The sequence below is a fragment of the Aquarana catesbeiana genome, linkage group LG06 (genome assembly GCF_042186555.1).
Source record: "Aquarana catesbeiana isolate 2022-GZ linkage group LG06, ASM4218655v1, whole genome shotgun sequence".
Taxonomy (NCBI): Eukaryota; Metazoa; Chordata; class Amphibia; order Anura; family Ranidae; genus Aquarana; species Aquarana catesbeiana.
The window spans coordinates 92,158,648-92,182,392 of NC_133329.1; the positions used below are offsets into that span (position 1 = coordinate 92,158,648).

General features: G+C 41.7%; 1 protein-coding gene across 4 annotated transcripts in view; it reads right to left on the reverse strand.

Annotated features, from left to right (window-relative positions):
• Positions 1 to 392: 392 nt before the first annotated feature.
• Positions 393 to 23,745, reverse strand: part of CHTF18 (chromosome transmission fidelity factor 18) — a 122,120-nt gene continuing 98,767 nt past the window's right edge. For all 4 annotated transcript variants that reach the window (XM_073636435.1, XM_073636433.1, XM_073636434.1 and 1 more), the window contains exons 19-22: positions 18,129 to 18,273; positions 10,767 to 10,895; positions 9,540 to 9,597; positions 393 to 797 (exon numbers count right to left, since the gene is read on the reverse strand). In XM_073636435.1, coding sequence (XP_073492536.1) covers positions 664 to 797; positions 9,540 to 9,597; positions 10,767 to 10,895; positions 18,129 to 18,273 — 466 coding nt within the window. In that variant the 3' untranslated portion in view covers positions 393 to 663. The remainder of the gene's footprint in view (positions 798 to 9,539; positions 9,598 to 10,766; positions 10,896 to 18,128; positions 18,274 to 23,745) is intronic.

Here is a 23,745-nt window from a genome sequence, read left to right on the forward strand (position 1 = left end):
ACAGTATTTCTCCTGTGCTATATTGTGATTGTCAAGTGAAGTTTTGATTGTTTCCTGCTGTTCTCTTTGATAGCAAAGATGAATCAACCACATGGGAACCTGCTCTGTTTATCCTTCTGGGGAAAGCTTTGTAAAATCAATCTGGACTTGATTGTTAGAAATTGTGGATACAAGGTGAATATTCAACGTATGATCAAAAAACGTTTAAGAAAAATTACCACCAGTTGGAAGGTCAGCTGCTGGTTGAGCCCTTCCGTTTTGTCCAACAGCGCTGTATTTATCCTGGCATTTATCAAAATGTCTGAAATAAACACTGTATGTGCTGCTCGTAGTAACTACATTTTAATTTCCAAACCTGCACTGAAGGAATAAGGAAGGAATATGAAAAGAGCTCATAGAAAATATTTATTATCTTCATACAAAAACTAGAACAACTGATCTGCTTATAAACAGGAAAAACTCAGCTTAATGTAGGGAGAAGATAAAAGCTTTCACCTCTGGATAAGTAGTATAGTCCAACAGACTGAAAATCTCATCTTCACTCAACATTGATACAAAAATATCCACTGAGAACACAAACAGATAAATGCTCCAAGTCTGTCATCCTGGGAAAAAGTCTTATAAATTACACTTTTCTTATTTACAAAAAATGTAAAAAAAAAATTACAATAAGTCTTTAATGTACACATTCCTCCGCACTGCATTTGAAAAGCCTTCATTAAATCGAAACCAAACATCGCTGTTCCCCACGGCCTTTCCAATCTTCTTCACTATGGGTTCCTCTTGGTTTGCACCCACTGGGGAAATAAATAGATCATGTGAATGGTACAAGGTGGTAGGACATACTTTAACAGATTAAACAAGAGCCATAGCAACAAGAAAATCTGCAGCCTTCAAAACACAAACAGCAGGCCCAATATGCCCTCGGTGGTTCTGAGAAGTCCAGTGTTTATCAAGTTATTTATTGAGAAAAAAATGTGGAGGGGATGGGTACATTTGTCAGGCTGTAGTATTGTGCTTTTCTATGGGATCAAGAAAATGGATAGCACATATCTTAAAGGGCATGCACAGTAGCGTAAATAAAAATAGAAAATATTTCCTATGAATCTATTGTATTCCCATTTCTAGCCAGGAGGCAGAGCTGTAGCCTCACCTTTGTATAGGGTTTCCAGTTTCTCCTTTGCTTCTGTTGTAAAAAAAATGCAGATTCTCAAAGTACAATAGCCCAATATAAATCTGAGTTCCAGGAATTCAGTTACTTTAAATAAAGTGAAGGCACACCGAGTTAAGTCCAAGGAAGTGCATGACATCTACTGAACTTACCTCTATTTATATCGGACAAGTTTATGGCTCTGCCGAGACACAAGGCTGTGGGAGAGAGGAATACAGGACAGCTATGTCCACACTCTGCCCCTCTGCTGCCCATTCACAGAAGTCTTTGTATTTTGTGAATGAGTTCACATAATACAAAGGCTTCTGTGATGGGGCAGGAGTAGGGGAGGGGCGGGCATAGCAGCTGCAGCGACTCTACTGTTAAAAATGCTGAAACCTGAAGGATCAGCATCGGGCTTTCCGGTACTACAGCGATCGCTGTCTTCCAGGAGTACTATAAACCTATCAGATATAAATAATAAAGATAAGTTCAGGAGATGTCATGTACCTCTTTGGAGTTAACTCATAGGGGGAGATTTACTAAAACTGGAGCACTCAATGTGGTGCAACTGTGCATAGTAGCCAATCAGCTTCTAACTTCAGCCTGTTCAGTTAAGCTTTGACAATATAACCTGGAAGCCGATTGGTTTCTCTACAGAGCTACACCAGATTTTGCACTCTCCAGTTTTAGTAAATCTCCCTCAGTGTGCCTTCACAAAGGAGCAGAATACATGGAGTCAGTGGCATCAAAAGGATTGGCGTCACCCCCGCCACCCCGGGGGGTGATGCCTGTTCTAGCACAAATCTCCCCAATCCCTTCTCCTAGCAGAAATCCCTCCAATCCCCTCATCTGTCACTCGGACATATTAGGCAGGTTCTTGCCTGGGACCTCTTTCCACAGTAATCCAACCAATGGTCTATACTTTACATTTGGGGTGTACAATATAGGTCCCCCCTCCAATGTCATGTATAATATAGTGGTCCCCCCCGTCTCCCCATTCATAGCAGTGACAATAGATGGGACAGGACAGAGGAGGGGGTCAGTAAGGTTCGAGCAGATTCCACATGTCCGGCTAGATCCCAGTCAGGGATGTGGAGGGCTCACATGGGGACGAGGGGCAGGAGGACGATAGCTGGACTGGTCAGAGCTGCTCTCTGATGATAGCAGACAATGGTATGGGGGATCTGTTCCTGCAGACCATGGCATCGATTTGGAACTGATCTGTTTGTTGCTGGAATTGGGATGTGGATGCGGGGGAAGATGCTGCGGGTGCCAGCAATCGCAGCAGTCAAACCGGCAGCAACACGCCTGGATAGACGCCCGCCCCTGGCACCAACGATGTCATTGCCCCGCCCCCACCCTTCACATCACAAGAGCTCAGCTACACTCAGGCAGGGAGGATTCAGTGCAGCCATGTTGCCCGGAGAATTGCATGATCACTTCTAAATGAAAAAGCGTGGCTTCTGTATTAGAAGTGACAGCAGTTAAGAGGAAAACAGGGCTTAAAAAACCCTGCCTCCAGGACCGTGAGATAGAGATAGATATATAGATATCTATCTATCTAAATATATGTACACACACACACACACACACACACACAAATGACTGAAAACGGTGCCTCCCAACTTACCCCCTCTGTATGGTTCAGCCTAAGTTTTCGTTCTAAAATGAGTTATCTTCTACTGTGCTTGTTAAGAGGGTTTTATAAAAGATACTACAGCTAAAGCTCAAAAGAACCTTCGCTTTAAAATAGAATCAAAGGCATTTACCCCATTTTGAATAGAGTAGGGTCAAGCATTTTTTGTCACCTGTGTCCCATTGGGGAGATTTCACTTCCTGTCCTATAACCAAAACAGGAAGTGAGGAAATTCCTAGTAGTCACCAGAACTGGTTCCCCAATTGGAAGATTTCCACACTATTCCTGTTCTGGTGACCACTAAAAATGTGGGATTTTCTTTCACTTTCAGTGATAACGGCCACCTGGACAAATAGAGGGGGTGAATCCACCTAAAGGAGACACAGACAGATAAAGCCCTGGATGCGGATTTTCACAGGATATCAAAATGTGGAATTGCTTAAGCCCAATTAGCCTATATTTCGGCAGCCCATCACAAAAACAGGGATCCCCCGGAAAGGACATTCACCTGAGCTGAGAAATTCGAGTAATAGTGCGATAGGTCAAAGAGAATGCCCAATGAAAAATCCTCAGAAGTCCAAAACACTTTAGGCTACTTTCACACTGGAGTGGGCGGGCGCCGGCGGTAAAGCGGCGATATTCGGCCACTAGCGGGGCGGTTTTAACCCCAGCCAGCGTCCGAAAAAGGGTTAAAAACGCCAGCAAAGCCCCATTGTTTTCAATGGGCAGGGGCGCTTTAGGAGCGATGTATACAAAGATGGGGCTTGCAGGACTTTGACCGTTCTGCAAGCGCACCGCTCCAGTGTGAAAGCCCCCAGGGCTTTCACACTGGAGAGACAGGTGAGGTTCTTTACAGGCGGTATGCAGGCGTTATTTTTAGCGCTGTAGCGACTGTAAAGTGCCTCAGTGTGAAAGTAGTCTTACTGTTCATCTAGTTATAACAAGCAGGGCAAAAGATATCCAATGCGTTTGGGAGGATCATACAAATCGCCCTTCATTAGGACTGAGTGGAACAGCAGAATGTTAAATAGAGTCAACAAGACCCTTACGAAGACTTATTTTCAGGCATATGATGTTACTATGAATACCAGAACTGTCTTGCTGATTTTTAGGGGTATTGTTGAGTCCATTTAACGTCCTGCCATTTCATCCAGGCCTGATGAAGGGGTGAAGGGGGATTGAGTGGCCACCGAAACGAGTTGGAAAATCTTTTGCCCTGCTTATTGTATTCAGTTAAACAGTAAAGTATTTTGGGCTCTCTTTATGTGGCCCCCGAACTAGGTTGGAGATCCTTTGCCATGCTTGTTGAAAACCATTTGAATAATAAAGGGTTTTGAAAGCCTGAATTGGCACTCTGACCTTTTACACAGCAATAGAAAAACCTTACAAGTGTTCTAATCTCTGTAGACTCTATGTAAAAATATTTTTTTTTCCCCCTCCTCTCAAATTTCTCTTTTTTTCTGTTTTCTTTTCATTTTTGGAATGGGTGGCCTTGACAGTAAACACTTATGCAATGTATTGCTGCTATGTTTATTTCTCCTTGATTACTCTTTTCATCCTAATTTGTCTAGACTAATGGCAATGAGTGTTTTGTTAAAGTGGATGTAAGCGTAGCGTTTACTTATCTCTCTCTAAAGCTCTAAGAGCCGTCTCTTTCTGCTGCCGCAATCCTCTATTATTAGCATAACTTCTGACAAGCTCAAAAAAGCAGCTGGAAATGTGTGTCGGGCAGGGAGCTTAGAGACAGATAAGCATAGAGCTTGCGTATTCACAGCACAGCTCTGCAAGTTTCTTTGTTACTCTGCCTATCTAGAGTGGGGGGAGGGGTTGTACCTTTCCTCCAATCAGTTCTTACACAGTGTAAGCCCAGTCTCAACACCCACGGCTGAAACAGGAAGAAAGATTTGTAACACGATCTGCACTTTCTAAAGAGTGTAGAAAGCTGAAGACAGCAGTTATACAAGTAAAACGTACGTAGGAGGATTTGTTTCATCTCTGTGTATCATCTGAGGCTGTTCACTTCATTGGGTATATGTGAGGGTTTACATCCACTTTAACCGCTTGCCAACCACCTATTTACTGCAGAAGGTCGGCTCTATTGCACAAAAAAATTGCACATTGCACGTACCTGTATGTCATTTCTTGCAATAGACACTGGGTGGTGCGCGCACGCCGCTGGAGGTGCGATCGCGTGCTGATTGGACACCAGGGGATGCCAATCAGAAATGTCCGCAGGCCACCCATGATCATTCCCCAGAGAGGCAGAACAGCGTTCTGCCTATGTAAACAAGGCAGATTGCCGTTCTGACAGGGAAGAAGATGGATCTCTGTATTCATCCAGTCAGAGCAACCCCCATGCAGTTAGCAAGCACCAGCTAGCACACTTAACCCTTTGATCGCCCCCGATGTTAACCCCTTCCCTGCCAGTGTCATTAGTACAGTAACAGTGCATATTCTTAGCACTGATCACTGTATTAGTGTCACTGGTCCCCAAAAAAAAAAAAAGAAAAAAGTCAAAAGTGTCAGTTAGGTGTCTGATTTGTCCTCCGCAATGTCGAAGTCCCGCTAAAAATCGCTGATCGCTGCCATTACTATTAAAATAAACAAAAATTCCATTAAAAATATCCAATTTTTTACCAAAAACATGTGGCTGAATACATATTGGCCTAAATTGATTAAGAAATTACATTTTTTACATTTTGTTATTGGAGATGTTTTAAAGCAGGAAGTAAAAATTATTTTTATTTTTTTTTTAAATTGTCGCTCTTTGTTTATAGCACAAAAAATAAAAACCGCAGGGTTGATCAAATACCACCAAAAGAAAGCTCTATTTGTGGGAAAAAAAGGACATCAATTTTATCTGGGTACAGCGTTGCATGACAGCGCAAGTGTCAGTTAAAGTAATGCAGTGACGTATCTAAAAAAATGGCCTGGTCATTAAGGGGGGTAAAACCTTCCATGGCTGAAGTTATTGCCTATTGACAACATTGTTTAACCGCTTCAGCCCCGGAAGATTTTACCCCCTTCCTGACCAGAGCACTTTTTTGCGATTCGGCACTGCGTCACTTTAACTGACAATTGCGCAGTCGTGCGATCTTGCACCCAAACAAAATTGACGTTCTTTTTTCCCCCACAAATAGAGCTTTCTTTTGGTGGTATTTGATCACCTCTGTGGTTTTTATTTTTTGCGCTATAAACAAATAAAAGAGTGAAAATTTTGAAAAATATGCATTATTTTTTTTCTTTTTTCTATAATAAATATCGCCCAAAAATATAAAAAACTATTTTTTTTCCTCAGTTTAGGCCGATATGTATTCTTCTACATATTTTTGGTAAAAAAAAAAAAAAAATCGTAATAAGAGTATATTGATTGGTTTGCGCAAAAGTTATAGCATCTACAAAATAGGGGATAGATTTATAGCATTTTTATTATTTATTTTTTTTTTTTTACTTGTAATGGCGGCGATCTGCGATTTTTATCGTGACCATTGGCATTAATACAGCAATCAATGCTATAAAAATGCATTTATTACTGTAAAAATGTCACTGGCAGAGTAGGGGTTAACACTAGGGGGCAGTGAAGGGGTTAATTGTGTTCCCTAGTGTGTGTTCTAACTGAAGGGGGGAAGGGAACCGACTAGGAGAGACGACAGATCGCTGTTCATACTCTGTATGAACAGACGATCTGTCACTTCTCCCCACAGAGAACCGGAATCTCTGTGTTTACACACAGAGATCCCGGTTCTCTCTGTGTTACGAGCGATCGCAGGAGCCCGGCGGTCATCGAGGCGGTCACTCGCGCCCCTAGTGGCCACCAGAGGGAGTGACATAACATAATGGCGATTCGTGCAGCCGAGCTATGTTGCCGCAGTACAACTGCGGCGGCTGGTCGGCAAGTGGTTAACTGGCATTTCTGATCATCGTTGGCCATATTCTGGTTATGTAATTTAAGTGGTTTTTAACGTCTGTCAACGTACCTTATCCCTTAATAAAACTTTACTCTAGAAAAAATGGAAGAAAAAAAAAAAGCCCTCCACAATAAATCAGATTTTATAAAAAATAAAAATAAGTGATATTACAAAAGGTTTTCTTTAATAGCAGCCACAGCCTGAGTAAATAAGCCTTCTCCCTGCTAGTAGGCAGCAGAGACGTGACCCTTTGCTCCCTGTGGGGGAAGCAGTGGTCTGACACACCCCCTTGCTGAAACAAAGCTAGAGCTGTCCAATCAGCAGGGACTGTGAACTTTGTATAAACACATAGCATGCAGAGAGACCACTGCTTCCACATAGAGCAGAGCACGGGTCCCTTTCTGCATCATGCTGGCATAGGACAGGTTTTTCTACTCCACTGCTTTCTAAAGAAAACAAACGGCAAGACTTTGCACACCTAGGTTACTTAAAGAAAAAACAGAGTCAGGACAATTTTATTTTATATTCCCTTTCAGGCACTAGGCGGCTTTCAACTGGCAGCTGGTCAGGGCATTGTAAAGTGAAGCACAGTTTACAGTAAGTGCAGAGCTTCAAATACAGCAGCCCAGGATCTACACACGAAGCAGCTCATTTGACTGGCAAATTAAACATATATAAATATAATAATGAGGCAAGAAGATGGGGGCCACCGAAGGAGAGCTCATTTATATTTCAGAGCAGAGAATGATGGGCTGTAAAAAGTGAAGTGTGTGCAGCTGAAGACTATGGCCCATTTCGGCAGCAAATTATGTATGCCGTCATCCTTTCCTTAGAAATCCATACGTGGGCCTTTATCTGCCTTCGCTGTCTACTAAAATAAAGTATGCACACACAATGCAATCCAAATATAGCAGTCTGAAGTAGGTAATCATACCGAGGCCTCGCTGTTCCCTGGCCTCGGGGATTGTGGGTGGCTGTTCCTGCTTTAAATTCTAATTTAGGCAGCCTAGCTAGGATAAAAAAAAAAAATATATGTATATTTCTGTGAAGCAAAATGCCAAAAGTGATATTACTGTATTATTAAAAGTGAACCTGCTATAATGTTTTAAGCTTGAACAACGAAGATCACATCTTAGAAATGGACATACAAAGGACAAAGTGGGGAGCTGCAGATCACTTTTTATTAAAAGAAGCAAGCTCTGGCATTGTGGCCTTGTCATCATTACCTAGTAGGGGATTGACCTGGAACAATCATGGGCTATAGCAGAACAGGCATTTTTAGACTTTAACTGCTGAAATGTGACAGCGCTGTTCAGTGCAGACTAAGCTGCATGATGATGCTGCTTCTTCACCAGGGAGCAGATCCATGACAACCTGGGCTCAGAGGAAGAATGCTGAATAACACTGGCATTCAATCGATGTGGAAGACTGAGGACATCCAGAGGCAGAGAACTGCGGGGGAGGGGGAGTTCTAGATCAAAGAGGAGTATTGCAGTATTTTGACCCAAGATTCACCCATTTTCCACATAAGGTTTTAATAGAAAAAATAGTGAATCTTGAGTAAGGGCCCTTTCACACTGGGGCGGGGGTAAGGCGGCGCTTTACCGTCGGTATTCGGCCGCTAGCGGGGCAGTTTTTTCCCCCCCAGCTAGCGGCCGAGAAAGGGTTAAAAACCACCACAAAGGGCCTCTGCAGAGGCGCTTTGCCGGCGGTATGGCTGCGGTGTCCCATTGATTTCAATGGGCAGGAACGGTGAAGGAGCGGTATTATACTCGGCTCCTTCACCGCTCCAAAGATACTGCTAGCAGGACTTTTTTTTCCCGCCCTGCTAGTGCACCACTCCAGTGTGAAAGCCCTCGGGGCTTTCACACTGGAGAGACAGCGGCAGCACTTTCGGGTCGGTTTGCAGGCGCTATTATTAGCACAATAGCGCCTGCAAACCTCCCCAGTGTGAAAGGACCCTAAAAGTGGTGCTAATCCTGGGTGAATGCAACTCTTGTTTGCTAAAGCACCGTGTTAATTGAAATTTTTTTTTTCCCTCTTATAAAATACCATGTTCACCTTTTTTGCAATCTCTTGCCGTTTTTTATCCTCTTCCTGTCTACATGCATTTGCATCACATCGGTACTCTAGACTGTCTTCCTGATGTGACAACGGTGGACCATTCCTGTGCAATATTATTATTATTATACAGGATTCATAAAGCGCCAACAGTTTACGCAGTGCTTTACAATATAAAAAGGGAGACAATACAGTTATAATACAATACAATACAAGAGGATTAAGAGGGCCCTGCTCAGAAGAGCTTACAATCTAATAGGGTGCAATATGTGTTGATATGGCTGTTTGCAGCCTTCGGCATGGGCAAATGTGATCGGGTGACAACAGAGCAAAATTGGAAGCCAGTTGTTACCCCATCACAGAAGTTCCCTGAACAAGGACCTTCATGGCAGGATCACCAGGCATTTTTTATTACAGCAACATGTTACATTTTGTATGTGATTTTGGTATTGGGTTTAAATCTACCTTCACATTGTAGGTTGAATTCACGTATCAGGTTTCAAGTTTGGCTGCTGTGGAAAAACAGTTATCCGTCGGACACACAGGGTTCCATATCCCTAGCAGACGTGGACAGATGGCTGTAGTGTCTATACAATGTTATCTCTCTGTCATGTGAGTGATAATTCCAGCTACCCCCAGGGACCATGTCCATCAACTACATTGATTTACCAAGCAGGAATGGCAAGATGGTCATCCATCAGGAAGGGATGTATCAATACCTGAACCTGCTCTGTGCCATTCAGGAAAAAAAAAAAAAAAAAAAAAAGGGGCTTGTACTTGCCTGTACTTGTGGAAACCACCGTTTTCACTATCTGCCGGCCAAAGAAATCCTTCTCAGGCTGCAAAAACGAGAAAAGAAAAGCCAAATCAGTAACATTTCTTAAGGTTAGGTGGGTACTTTTAACTCAATCAAGCTACTTAAAGAATCACCAGAACTTATCGCAACTGATACAAGATTGGCAAGTAAAGTTAAATCCTGCAAATCACTTCCCCCTTTTTTTTTCTTGCAACATCGTAATAAAAAGGCAGAAGTTTTTTTAATTTTTTTTTACCTTAATGCATTTTATGCATTAAAGTATTAAAGTCATATATATATTTATTAAAACAACAAACATGTTGGTTATACTTACCTGTGGTGGTAATTGCACCGATAGTGGCCCCGATACTCCTCTTCTCGGGTTCCCAGCGGCGATCTTGGCGGCTCCTCTTCTTTCTAGGACTACCATAGCCGGCCGCTGGCTATGGGGAGAGTGTAGTCTGCGCGCTTCCGACCTGTGTGTCTATGGAGCTGAGCTCCATAGACTTACAAAGCAGGAGTTAGGCCGACCCCCCCTCTTCTCCACTGCATCTGACAGACAGCAGCAAGAGCCAATGGCTCCTGCTCAAATGCTGTGTAAATAGGAAAAGAGGGGAGAATAGATGCAGCTGTGCACAGCGCTGATCTCTTCTCCCCTCTCTTCCCCTTCACACAAACTGAAATGGTTTACCTTAATACAAACAATGCATTAAGGTAAAAAACGTCTTTAGGTTTAGTAACACTTTAAGGTAAAAAAACAAACACATTCTGCAAGCAGCGAACATTTTTTATGCATTTTCCAATCATTTTAATGGGGAGGTGCGTTTTTGCCACACATGTGCCAAAAGGGCAGGATGCAGGACTTTTAAAAATGCAACTGACTGGTGTGAAGAGTGCCATTGGATTTAATGCGCATTTATTTTTCTTCAGCTTTTGGTAAGGTAAAAATAGAAGAAAAACTAATCAGTTTGAAGGGGCCCTTGAAGGCAGCCAGCCTAGCAGAGTATCATGTGAGAGGATGCAGTCCCACCCTCAAGCAATGCTACACGTGATATAATCCAGCTGTAGCAGAAGTCCAATAAAAACTGAATTGGCTTTTTTGACCTCATTACATATACAGGAATGGCTGATCGGCAATGTAATTTAAGGTAGCACACCAGAGTTAGTAAAAAATATCTTGAATTAGTTAAGACATCCACAAGACAGCTCTACCTTCTCCTCAAATGGTGTCTTCTTCATGATATTTTCAAGACGTTTCTCATGGTTCAATGGTCCTGGTTTGGCCGCAGGTTTGGCTGCAGTCTTTTCACCGTCCTTTTCTTCATTTTTGCTGGCAGCTTCCTGGCAAAGAGATATTAAGATTTACCAATGACACAACAATCCTAACTTTTTCAGATATGCACACTCAGGTGGTGAGCACCACGACCCTGAAGCTCGTGGGCATCATCATAGATTTTGTATGCTGCGTTTGTCTATATGGGTTTCCTTGTACAAACTAAAAACATCCTGAGAGATGCAAAGAGCTGCAGTTTGCCAGTCATTTAGAGATGAATAATGTAATTTCTTTATTTTTTAAATAAATTTTATTGTGAGAAGGCAATTAACAAGAACAATGGCTGCGACATTTGACCAACAAGTTAAATCAAGAAAGACAATATACAGTATTGATATAAGTTGAGAGAGACCTAGTTGGGTCTAGTGGTGTACATTATTTTATTTATTTCAGGTACTTATATATCGCTGTCAATTTATGCAGCGCTTTACATATACATTGTACATTCACATCAGTCCCTGCCCTCAAGGAGCTTACAACCTAAGGTCCCTAACACAAATTCATACATACTAGGGACAATTTAGACAGGATCCAATTAACCTACCAGCATGTCTTTAGACATTCAAATATCTCTTAATGGATGGTGGCTGTACTAGTAAGTAGCAAGCAAAGGAATGAGGGGGAGGCATCAATTTCTAGATTAAATTTAATTCAATTTAAGAGGCATGGAATGTCGACTGGAGGATTACTGGCTAGGAGTCTGAATAGATACCATTGAGTATGTTGAAAGGATTGCATTAGAGATTGTTGAGTTTCTGTGGGCAAGGTTTAATTGAAAGATTCCCAAATGTTGAAGACATTTTGAACCCGTAATTCCTTATGCAGGGAGGCCATCACCTATTCCCTGTGAAAAACACAAGATAATTTAGCTATAAAAAAGGAAATAGTAGGAGGTTCTGGATAGATCCACTTATGTAAAATAGTCTTCCGTGCCACAAGGGATATGGTAGTAAGAAGTTGCTTGCATCCCCTTGAGATTTTAATGCCCGGGAAATTAATTAGGCCAAGAATAAAGTAACTATTTTATAGATAGATTGTCAAGGAGGACAATATGATGCATGATGTTCCAATTTCCCTCCCTAAGGCCAGATGGAACAATGAGGTTATGACGAGGTAGGCTGAGAAAAACCAAATACCCCAGTAAACCAGTGTGAAGCACGATAGAGTCTTGAGCTGGCCATACACTGATCAAAATTTGGCTGGTTCAGCAGATACCGGGCAAATTTCAATCAGGGTGTGGCAGCCCCCGCTCAACAGAAGTGAACTGTTTGATTGAATTCGGTCAGGTGGAAGTGTTTGGTAGATGCTGTTAAACCCCTTACATTTTGTTATACTTCTTGGGCACCCAACACACCGATGGTGCCCATTTTGAAAGGCACCCACTCTTCCTAAAAAAAAAAAAAAAATTATAAATATATATATATATATATATATATATATATATATATATATATATATATATATATATATATATATATATATGCTGAATCACACAAAAAGGTGAGGCAGGGACACCCAGAACCCCTAGGTGGACAGGAACAGAGCCAGGAATTATAACAGCGAGACCTTGATGCTGAAGTATCGAAAATATACAAGAACTTAGGGACTGCCTCAGCCTACCAGGCCCTATCCATATCTGGAAAATCACTTTTGCATGGACTGATCATTTAATTGTACGATAAAGGGAATTTATTCATAATTTATTCGCAGGGAAGAGCTGCTCTGACTCCTCTTGAGACTGGCTGGTGGTGTCCAACAAAACAGAGTTTACCATATCATAAACCCCAAAAAATTAAATCAACTCGATTGAAATCATAATTTTTAAAGAGCAACTGTCCCGCAGCGGCTCCTCCTCTGACCCGCTGTTGATTCACCGACAGTCCCATTCACTTTAATGGGATGGCTGGTGATGCGGCAGTGACACAACAAAGGTGAGGGACGTGGCGGCAGCAGGTGAATGGATGCCTGCTAAAAGGCGCTGCCATGATGGATCATCTGAAATGACAGTTTCTCTTTAAATGTAAGGACTTATTCTTGCTGGTAGTTAGAATCTTTAAATATTTGCAAACAAAATGAAGGTTTCCTATTTAGAATAATAAGCTCTCAGGTTAGTAAAACAGTGATATCAGAACCGATTCAATCATACAGTTTGCAGTGTACATAGATTTGCAAAACAATGGGATAAATAAACATTCCTGAACTTTGTTTTATCTCATGGTTACTGTGAAATCATTATACTGCGGCAGGTCGGCACGATCCTGCGAAACGTCATAGCTGTACGTCGGCTCGCGGGATCGGGATAGCAGACGGGCTCACGTGCCTGCTGCACAGCGGGGGTACCGATGCTCGTGGCCGACGGTCGTGATGACCGTCGGCCACGAGCGATCGCGAGCATGAGGGACAGAACACGGAAGTGTGTGTGTAAACACACAAAACCATGTTCTGTTCTGAGATGAGTGACAGACCATGTGTTCCTATTATCTAGGAACCACGATCCGTCACTTCCTCAAGTCAGTCCCCTCCCTCTACAGTTAGAATCAACTCCCAGGGAACACCGTTAAACCCTTGATCGTCCCCTAGTGTTAACCCCTTCACTGCCAGTGACATTTTTACAGTAATCAATGCATTTTTATAGCACTGATCGCTGTAGAAATTCCAATAGTCCCAAAAATGTGTCAAAATTGTCCAGTGTGTCTGCCATAATATTAACCAACTCTGTGCTTACTAGTGCATTAATATTAAATACAAATAATATGAATGTTGAATAAATAACCAAGGTGTGAAAAAACAAGTGCTTGTTACACCATAAATTAGTGCTTATTAGTGCTTGTTACACCATACATAGTGTCTTAATCAACATAAAAAGTGCTTAGTGCTCAATATAAAGTATCCCGCTTGTCTAAATGAATAAATTAATAAATAATGAAAAAAGTTCTCTTTAGCACTAGTGAAAACCAATTAATATACGCTTATTGCGATTTTTTTTACCAAAAATATGTAGAAGAACACACTAAGGCCTAAACTGAGAAAAAATTTGCTTCTTAAAAAAAAAAAAAAAAAAAAAAAAAGGGGATATTATAGCAAAAGTACAAAACAGTGTTTTTTTCCGAAATTGTCGCTCTTTTTTTGTTTATAGCGCAAAAAATAAATACCGCAGAGGCGATCAAATACCACCAAAAGAAAGCTCTAGTTGTGGGACAATTTTGTTAGGGTGCAACGTTGCACGACCGCAGAATTGTCAGTTAAAGCGATGCAGTGCCGAATCGCAAAAAATGTCCCAGTCATTCAGCAGCCAAATCTTCCAGGGCTGAAGTGGTTAAAGAAAAAAAAAAAATCATTGATTTATATCCAACCTGCTGTGAACACAATTTAGATTTACAACTTAAGATTTCGACTATGACGTAGTATCTCTTAGCTAATGTTATGTGTAAGGAGGATAACAGAGGAAAATTAGATTCTTGTATTCACCATAAAATCTTTTTTCTCAAGGACACAGCTGGGTCAATAGATTGAGACCATTGGGTCTTGCACCACCTGCAGGAGTAGGATGCTAGGTACAACCAAAGATTACCACACAACCCAGGAGCGGCCCCTGCTGGTTGCCAAACCACCCTATCTGCAACACATTCAGTTAGTAGTAGAGAGAAATAACCAGCAAAAACTGGGCAGACTGGAAGGCAAAACAATGTACGCAAATGAAAAGTCGCTACAACCTTCGGCAAAAAGGATAACTGAGAACGGAGAACCACCTTTATCCCATGTAGAACTAAAAACAGCAAGCCTTGACACCCTGTGAGCCGAGGTGATGGCTACCAAAAAGGCCTGAAAGAGTCAATAATGGAACTTCTCTAATAGATCCAAAAGGAAGCATCTGTAGGGTAGAAAGAACCCAACTGAGGTCCCAAGGCATCAATCTGGGGTCTAAAAGGAGGGGCAACCAGAGTAACCCCTTGAAGGAAAGAACAAACCAAAGAATAGGAGGGCAGGGGGCATGGAAATAGAACACACAAAGCAGAAACTTGGTCTTTTATGGTGCTGAAGGGCCAGATGTCAGTCCATGCCATGTTGGAAGAAGGCCAAAATATGAGCTACAGAAAACCTGCAAGGATGAAAAACCTGAGATTTGCACCAGGAGAAATAGGCCTTCCAGATATGGTAGTAAATGAAGCGAGAGATGGACTTCCTGGCTCGAAGCATGGTGGAAATATGAACAAAAGTTCATATAAAACAGACCCTATGGTACATTATATGGTCATCCCTCCAAATTTTAGACACTAGTGCCATTTCAACCAAGGCTCCTTTCTATTTCAGTATGACTGTGCCCCCCTGCACAGACAGCTCCCTAATCACAGGGCTTGACACATTTGTTATACACAAAGCTCTGACCCCACCCCTACAGAACACATTTGGGATTAAAAAGCAAATTGCAAGCCACCGCTTCTCATCCACCATCAGTACATGGCTTCACCTGGCCTATACGGTCTCAAATTTTAACAGGCCCACTACCCCCCAAGACTAATTTCCTTGGCATTAGAATGGGTTGTCCAACAGGCACGAAGGTTCGGTGTCCACAAATATGACCGTTTAAACAGGAGCCAAAACGACTGACAAACCTGTTCTTGTATAAAACTTTACAAATTGCAGGCATGCCTAAAAATGGCCTATGGGTGCTTCTACATGCAGTACCTTCACATGGCTTTCTTCCAGAATATCCAAGTAGTCTCGGTTCGCTGGGTGCTCAATTCTGCAATTGTATTGATTAAAAGAATCAAGTTCCGGACCACCCCCATATGCACCTCACAGCTATGAGCAACTTTGGTCTCTTGGAGCTTGAAGCAACTTCAGCACACATTAGAAATGCAGGGGAATACATTAGAGCTCAGTATCACAGGTTCAAGCAGAGACTTATAAATGACTCCCTAAGTGCACTGAATATATAAATATCTCCTGGGAATTGTTATTACTGCTAAAAAGTTTTGCAAGTGTGATGTAAGGACTGGTTTACTTTTAAGCTCTTTGTTGACCTACCTTCTGACAACAGCCATTCCTACAACTTGCCATTATTTAGCAGATAAAAAGGTAATAAAAATTGACCAATCCCATTACTCTGATAAAACAGGACATATGTATATGTATGGATTCTTTTTAATCTATCCTCATATTGCATCATCTCCTTCAGTTGACGTTTTCTGTACAAAGATAAAGACATTCCAGCGAGATTGGCTGTTAATAGCTGTTTGCGTCTTTCCAGCCTGGTCTCTGAGATACTGTGTAAACAGAGAGGCTTCTGGGATCAACATGTTACTTAACTGTGGTTCTGCAGGGAGCCCCTGGCATGCATCGGGTGACTCCTGACAATCGTTAATACTCTACGGTGACTACAGGTAATAGATGTAATTCTCCCTCTGCACTTGACATCTCACGAGGATATATATTTAAAGCTACCAACGTCACTAATGCTTCAAACCCCCCCTCCCGCCAATATTGTGAATGACCATAAAATGTTAGCAAAAAAAAAAAAGGACAACAGCACATCTGAGAATAAAACATGTGATGTGACAACACAATACAAATAAAGTATTTCCAGCTTACCATGCTACAAAACGCCACAAATGTGGCAAAATTACCACCCTGTAATGTGTCAGTAATTAAAGAATAAAGGAGACAGAATTGAAAACACGTGTGGATACTCGGGCCGCTTCAGCCCTTTTAGGCATTTTGATTCACCTTTAATTTCAAACCACATGGTTAAGCCCTGAAGAAGGGGGAGGCCATTCACCAGAAACATGTTGACTGTACTAAACATTTTATATTAAATATTAAGCTGACCATTCATACCAGGCGCGCCTAACTTTATATCCAAAAACAGATATCTGTTGAACCACTCCTTCACTGCGATTGGAGAGGCAGCAGCCTAGGACCACAACTAGGCAACCTGTTATTGTGCCTTCACTGTAGATCGACCTCCCTAAGGCTCCATTATCATATATGCGACCACAGTTTTGGCGTGGGACTCCGATGTGCTTCTGTTCAGCAGTACAGGTGCGATTTTTAATTTTTTTTTTATTATTTCAAACAAGGTTTATTGGAGTTTCGCACAGGATACATAGACTATAGGTATCAGGAAGAAACATTTGGGTAGAAACCCCAAAACTAGTACAACATAAGTTGTACTTAGCAGTTACATAAGCGGTTTAAGACATATATTGAGCAACACAGCATACATTATATCTCCAAAAGAAGTGCAGAGGACCAACGCAACAAAACTTCATATACAAACCCCTAAACACGGGGCCAGCCCTGAAAAAACATAAGTGCAAGCACGACCTAGCCCTTTACGTAGCCTCTTTTTAGGTAAAGATAACCAACTCTGGCAAACTGTGTAAACCATATGCATTTGCTAAGGAGTCTTAACCCCATGTGGTGCATGTAGATGTAGACTGCAGCCATCTGTCCCATATTTTATTGCATTTACCCAGACAGCCTCTATTGGTATAGATCACCTTCCTAAAAGGTAGTGTGTTGTTGACCTCAGTTATCCAGGCAGCAAGAGTGGTGGGCACAGCCTGTACCCCCTCCCTGGCACTGAACGTTGTCTCGTGTACAAATTTAAGAGCTTTTTTTACCCATATCAGAATCGGGGAACAAACCCAACAAGCATTGTCCTTTAAATAATTTCCTATAGCTCTAGGGGACTCCAAAAAAAGGTGGGATCTTGATACTTCAGTAACTACTTAACACAGACATTAGAAATTACCCTGCTCTCTGTTGGATTTTTAGTTTATTTGCCATGAAATAGGCATCTGTGTCTTAGCAGCATGGTTGAACCTCTAGGTGTAGTACGGTAATACGGTGTAGTTCAGTCCCCAAAAGTATAAGACCAATGGAAGGGTCAGTTCGCCTAGTTCACACATTCGTGAGAAAAATATGTAGGCTGTTACTCAACCTTTCCCTTCAAGCATGCTAGCTGTCTCTCTCTCTCTTGCTAATCCTCTTGCTTCCACACTACCAGTCCCTGACCATGCGTATGCAGGTATGGAGAAGTGCATAGTAGTTCAGTGACTCAAAGCATGGAAGCTTTTAGTGTAGCCAGTTGACTGGCTTTTCAGAAGATCAGCAATAGCAGCCCATTTATTTCTCCCATAATACATGGGATGTGGATAACTTGTCTTTGGTGGGGGCTGGGCACAAAAGTACCTGCTCGTGAAAACATATCGCCATGGTTGTTCCTCAACACTTACCCTTCCTGCGTTGCGTGCCTGCTGGAAGGCCTCTGACCTCCTCATCTTCTCCAGCTCAATCTCTCTTGAGATAAGTTGCTTGGCCTGGTAGGTGAGCTGCTTGCGAGCTGGGAGGTCGGGGAACCTGCACACATCCTCCACATTACTGCAAAGTACAAAAACATTCATCAGAACTAAACAAAAAGACATGGTGCCCTATAGCATGCTGTCTCATATCCACAGCATGTAATAGAAGAGATATCTGTATCGCCTATAACAATATCCAGCCTGCTATAATCTATAGCTTTTAGAAAATGAAAAATAAGAAGACAATCAGTTGCTATAGGCAGGGAACACAATTCCTCTCACTTCTATACCCAAGAACCAATATATAATAGAGAGTCTTAATGTCAAAGATGCATTTCCTCCTCAAAAAAAAAAAAAAAAAAAAGTGAGTTAAGCACAAAGATTTAAACAAAGGCAACTGCCTCACCTTGAGTTCAATATGTGCTTTGTTGCAGTCATATTTTCTCCTATATTCGTGTATCAATTCATGATTGGTTGCCCACAGCAACCAATCCAATTGCACTAACGTAGTACATCACATATACCAATATGTTTAATTTAGAGAGATGCTTAAATATGTTACTCTAAAACTTCATATTCCTGATATGTGTGTGTTAAAAAGTATCCTGTTCTCCTTGTATTGCTTCCTTTGTGTGAAATTTATCCAGAGATCCTGCAAGTCCCCCTCCTTTCCCATTTCAAACTGACCACTCTTGGTAAGAGAGCACATCTATCTCAGCACAGTTGGTTTTCTGGCTGTGATGGAACAGCCCAACTATCCTCCTTTGGTCAGACTTGTGCCGACATGCCCCTCTGCACAGCCATTAAAAATAGAAAGGTATGTATGTGTATATATATATATATATATATATATATATATATATATATATATATATACACACACATATATACACACACACACACACACACACACACATATATATATACACATATATATATATATACATACATACACACACACACACAGTATCTCACAGGAGTGAGTATACCCCTCATATTTTTGTAAATATTTTAGGATATCTTATGTGACAACACTTAAGAAATTATACTTCGCTACAATGTAAAAGTAGTGAGTGTACAGCTTGTATAACAGTGTAAATTTGCTATCTCCTCAAAATAATTCAACACACAGCCATTAATGTCTAAACCGTTGGCAACAAAAGTGAGTACACCCCTTAGTGAAAACGTCCAAATTGGGCCCAAAGTGTCAATATTTTGTGTGGCCACCATTATTTTCCAGCACTGCCCTAACCCTCTTGGGCATGGAGTTCACCAGAGCTTCACAGGTTGCCACTGGAGTCCTCTTCCACTACTCCATGATGACATCACAGAGCTGGTGGATGTTCGAGACCTTGCGATCCTCCACCTTCCGTTTGAGGATGCCCCACAGATGCTCAATAGGGTTTATGTCTGAAGACGTGCTTGGCCAGTCCATCACCTTTACCCCTTTACCCTCAGCAAGGCAGTGGTCATCTTGGAAGTGTGTTTGGGGTCGTTATGTTGAAATACTGCCCTGCGGCCCAGTCTCCGAAGGAAGGGGGATCATGCTCTGTACATGCTTCAGTATGTCACAGTACATGTTGGCATTCATGGTTCCTTCAATGAACCGTAGCTTCCCAGTGCCACACGCTCGACACCATCTGAACCAAGTAAGTTTACCTTGGTCTCATCAGAACCAAGTAAGTTTATCTTGGTCTTGGTCTCATTGATCCAGTAATCCATGTCCTTAGTCTGCTTTTCTTCAGCAAACTGTTTGCGGGCATCTTTAGAAGTGGCTTTGCTCTGGAAATTTGATGCAGCGTATGGTCTGGCTGACCCCCCACCCCTTCAACCTCTGCGGCAATGCTGGCAGTACTCATAGGTCTATTTTCCAAAGACAACCTCTGGATATGACGCTGAGCACGTGCACTCAACTTCTTTGATTGACCATGGCGAGGCCTGTTCTGAGTGGAACCTGTCCTGTTAAACCGCTGTATGATCTTGGCCACCGTGCTGCAGCTCAGTTTCAGGGTCTTGGCAATCTTCTTATAGCCTTATGTAGAGCAACAATTCTTTTTTTTTCAGATCCTCAGAGTTCTTTGCCATGAGGTGCCAACTTCCAGTGACCAGTATGAGAAAATGAGAGCTATAAACACAAACACACCTGTTCCCCATTCACACCTGAGAACTTGTAACACTAATGAGTCACATGACACCGGGGAGGGAAAATGGCTAATTGGGCCCAATTTGGACATTTTCACTTAAGGGTGTACTCACTTTTGTTGCCAGCAGTTTAGACATTAATGGCTGTGTGTTGAAATATTTTGAGGGGACAACAAATTTACACTGTTATACAAGCTGTACACTCACTACTTTACATTGTAGTAAAGTGTCATTTCTTCAGTGTTGTCACATGAAAAGATAGAATAAAAAATTTACAAAAATGTGAGGGTGTGTACTCACTTTTGTGAATATAATATATATATATATATATATATATATATATATATATATACACACACACACACAAACATACATATATATACACACACATTCTCACACACAAATGTTTTTGCAAGGTAATTGACTGTAGACACGAATGTATAAAGCGCATGACAAGCTCTGATCGTTAGTACACAGCTTTGGAAAACGCGAACACAACAGTTCATCCAATGGGACAAGAGCGAACACTTTTCTCATGATACCAGATTGTACGATTTTCATTTACATCAGTACAGTTGTCATTTGAAAATACAATACAAATACACATTAGATAATGTTTGAATTTTTACTCTGTCATACGAGAATTTGTCACTTTAGCATATTCTTCTTTTTGGATGTGAGACTAGCATAGAAAAAAAAAAAAAGGAGGATAATCTCATTGTGTGCACAGGCATAAGGGTTCACATAAACTAATTATACTTTAATTTCTAGCATTCATATTCAATTATCCAGTAGGTGGGGCATGATTTTTAAGAAAGAAAGAAATATTAGGTTGATTTTAGCAGATGATTGGATCCTACACACAGGGATTCAGTGGGTGTACACTTCACCCATGGGAACCAGTAACATCTGAAAAAGCAGATGGAGCTATAAGGACACAGCAATGTGAAGAATCACATACATTTATTAAGGAACTTGGAAGACAAACTAAGAACTGCACTGCAGGCAGTTTTAAAAGACACAAAGCAATACACCTATGTATTAAACTGATTGTAAGGGAAGCTATGGCCGATTGTTTGCAGGTTCCATCATTTTGATTGGATCACACATTGATCGGATAGAAAAATCAAACAAACAATGTATGGCCACCAAGGCAGATGAACTGAATTACTGCTCTGCTGGTGATCACGAACGCCCTCTTACAGGTACTTAGGTGCCTCAACAAGGATATTGAAACAGGGGCAGCAGCTGGGATCATCAAAGCTAAGTCAATATTTGACCTTGGCTGAGATTTAATTAAACAGAAACGAGAAAATAAATAATGTACAGCAAATATATATGACAGGTGGAAAGTGTTCTAAAGGTGAACTTGGGTTTGTAATTTCCAATCAGCGACAGTAGCTGTATTGAAGCGAGAGATGGCAAAGAGGCTTGCGATTAAATGGCAGGGGAGAGCGTCTATAGAGCGGGCTGCCATCTGCTTCCCACAAACGAGCAGTTCATATTATAGCAGAAGCGGGCCGATAACATGATCTGGTCTCCAGGAGAAGTCACCCCTGAGATTATGTAACCAGCAACACATTAATAACACTGCTTCCATTTCTCTGCCAGTCCTGAAAGGTACAACGTGTGACTGGGCTCTTCTGTATGAGGCCACGGAAACGGCAGATGTGGCACAGTGCCGCCGCAATATTACCAGTACACCGCCAACTGGGCCGACACATAAAGAAGTAGTATGCATCACAACAATTCCGGTTCCAAATCTAGAGGAAAAGGAATGATTGCTGTCCAAATGCGAATGGTAAACACCCGTAGGTATTCCACCTGTTGTAAGAGATGCTTGAATCAGGCTATTGTATGATCACCTAGGGGCCCCTCTTTAAAATCAGGAAAAATTTTAAAAATGCAGGTAAAAGTACAGAAAACGCAAGTATTTAAAATGCTTCCCTTTCCCGATCAATTTGTTTTATTGACTTGAATTGTGCCTTTGAACTTACTAGAAAATGCATCTACTCTAAAAAGGGTCAATTTCCTAGCACAGCTTCTTCTCTCCTTGCATGTCATAGCCCTCTGCTCTTCTGGGAATGTCTAATTGGTCTCTGTGCTGGCCCAGCTCCTCTGCCCCCCTTTCAATCATTTAGTGAAGAGGTCTCCAAAGGACCAATTTACTGTCCTTCAGAAGTCAGGGGGGCCGGACTGTGGCCAGCGGGAATAGAAAATGTTTCTGGCATTAGTGGGAGTAAACAGTGCCCCATCTTTGGCATTAGGGGGAGGAAGAGTACCCCATTGTTGATGTCAGTGGCAGGATTTATGCTCCATTTCTGGTGTCAGAGGGCAGAATAGTGTCTCATATCAGTGGGATGAATAGTGCCCAAAGAGCCGGAAAAAGGCAGGAAAAGGGCCGCATTTGGCCCCCAGGGCTGCAGTTTGGAGACTCCTGATTTAGTGGAATACTATAAAGTGTTACAGCACTGAATCTACTGGGGCTGCTGACATTACATCTAAGATGGTGATGCTAAGAAGCAGTCTCAGGGCTTTTGGGTGTCTACACAAGGGAGGCTTTCAAAAGGTAAAAAACATGCTTATAATACAATAAATGCATATATGATTTTTAAAAGGAACATTTTTGTTTAAATGGAACAGTGTGATGTCAGGGTCTCTTTGAAGTAAACCCGTGCTGTACTAAGCAGGGTAAAGCGACTGGTCCCCACAGCAGATTATACTTGTATTCTTTTGACTACCTCGCCACTGAAAATGAGAAGCCGTGTAAGGACTCTGCGCTGCATTTACAAGCACAGGTCCACATTTAAATCCAACTGTATGAGAATTTGATCGTATTAACACAAAGGTGAGTGTATTTCAATTATTTATTTTCCATTTTGTTCTTGTGCAAGGCCAGGGTTATATCGATCTGTGTCTGCTTCTGTCCGTTTTTTAATATATGGTGTTGTGCAGAAATCTGAACAGCCTCATTGAATATTGCTCCTTATGACAGATGCATTGGTTTGATTTACAATGCATGTTTAATACAATCAGACAATATAAAGAATGTACCAAACATAAGTGTATTGATCAAATAAATCAATAATTTATGTACTAAAATCATGTCTTCCACCATGTGGCATCTGGTCTGCTAAAAACAGATGGCTGAGGATACGTTCTCCATCAACACGGACGGTCACCCGCTTGCTCAGTGGGGATCAGTGGAGAGATCCCCCATCATGTCTTCCACCATATGTCAGATCTGTATCCAACCTACATGTCAATGCCCACATCAAACCATTAAGTGAAAGATTTGCTGCAAGATCTACAGCACAAAATGCCCAGATAATCACATCCAGGATACAGACAAGACCCCTTTCACACCAGTGGACAGATCGGGTCCGCCTGTCTGTTTTTCAGGCGTACC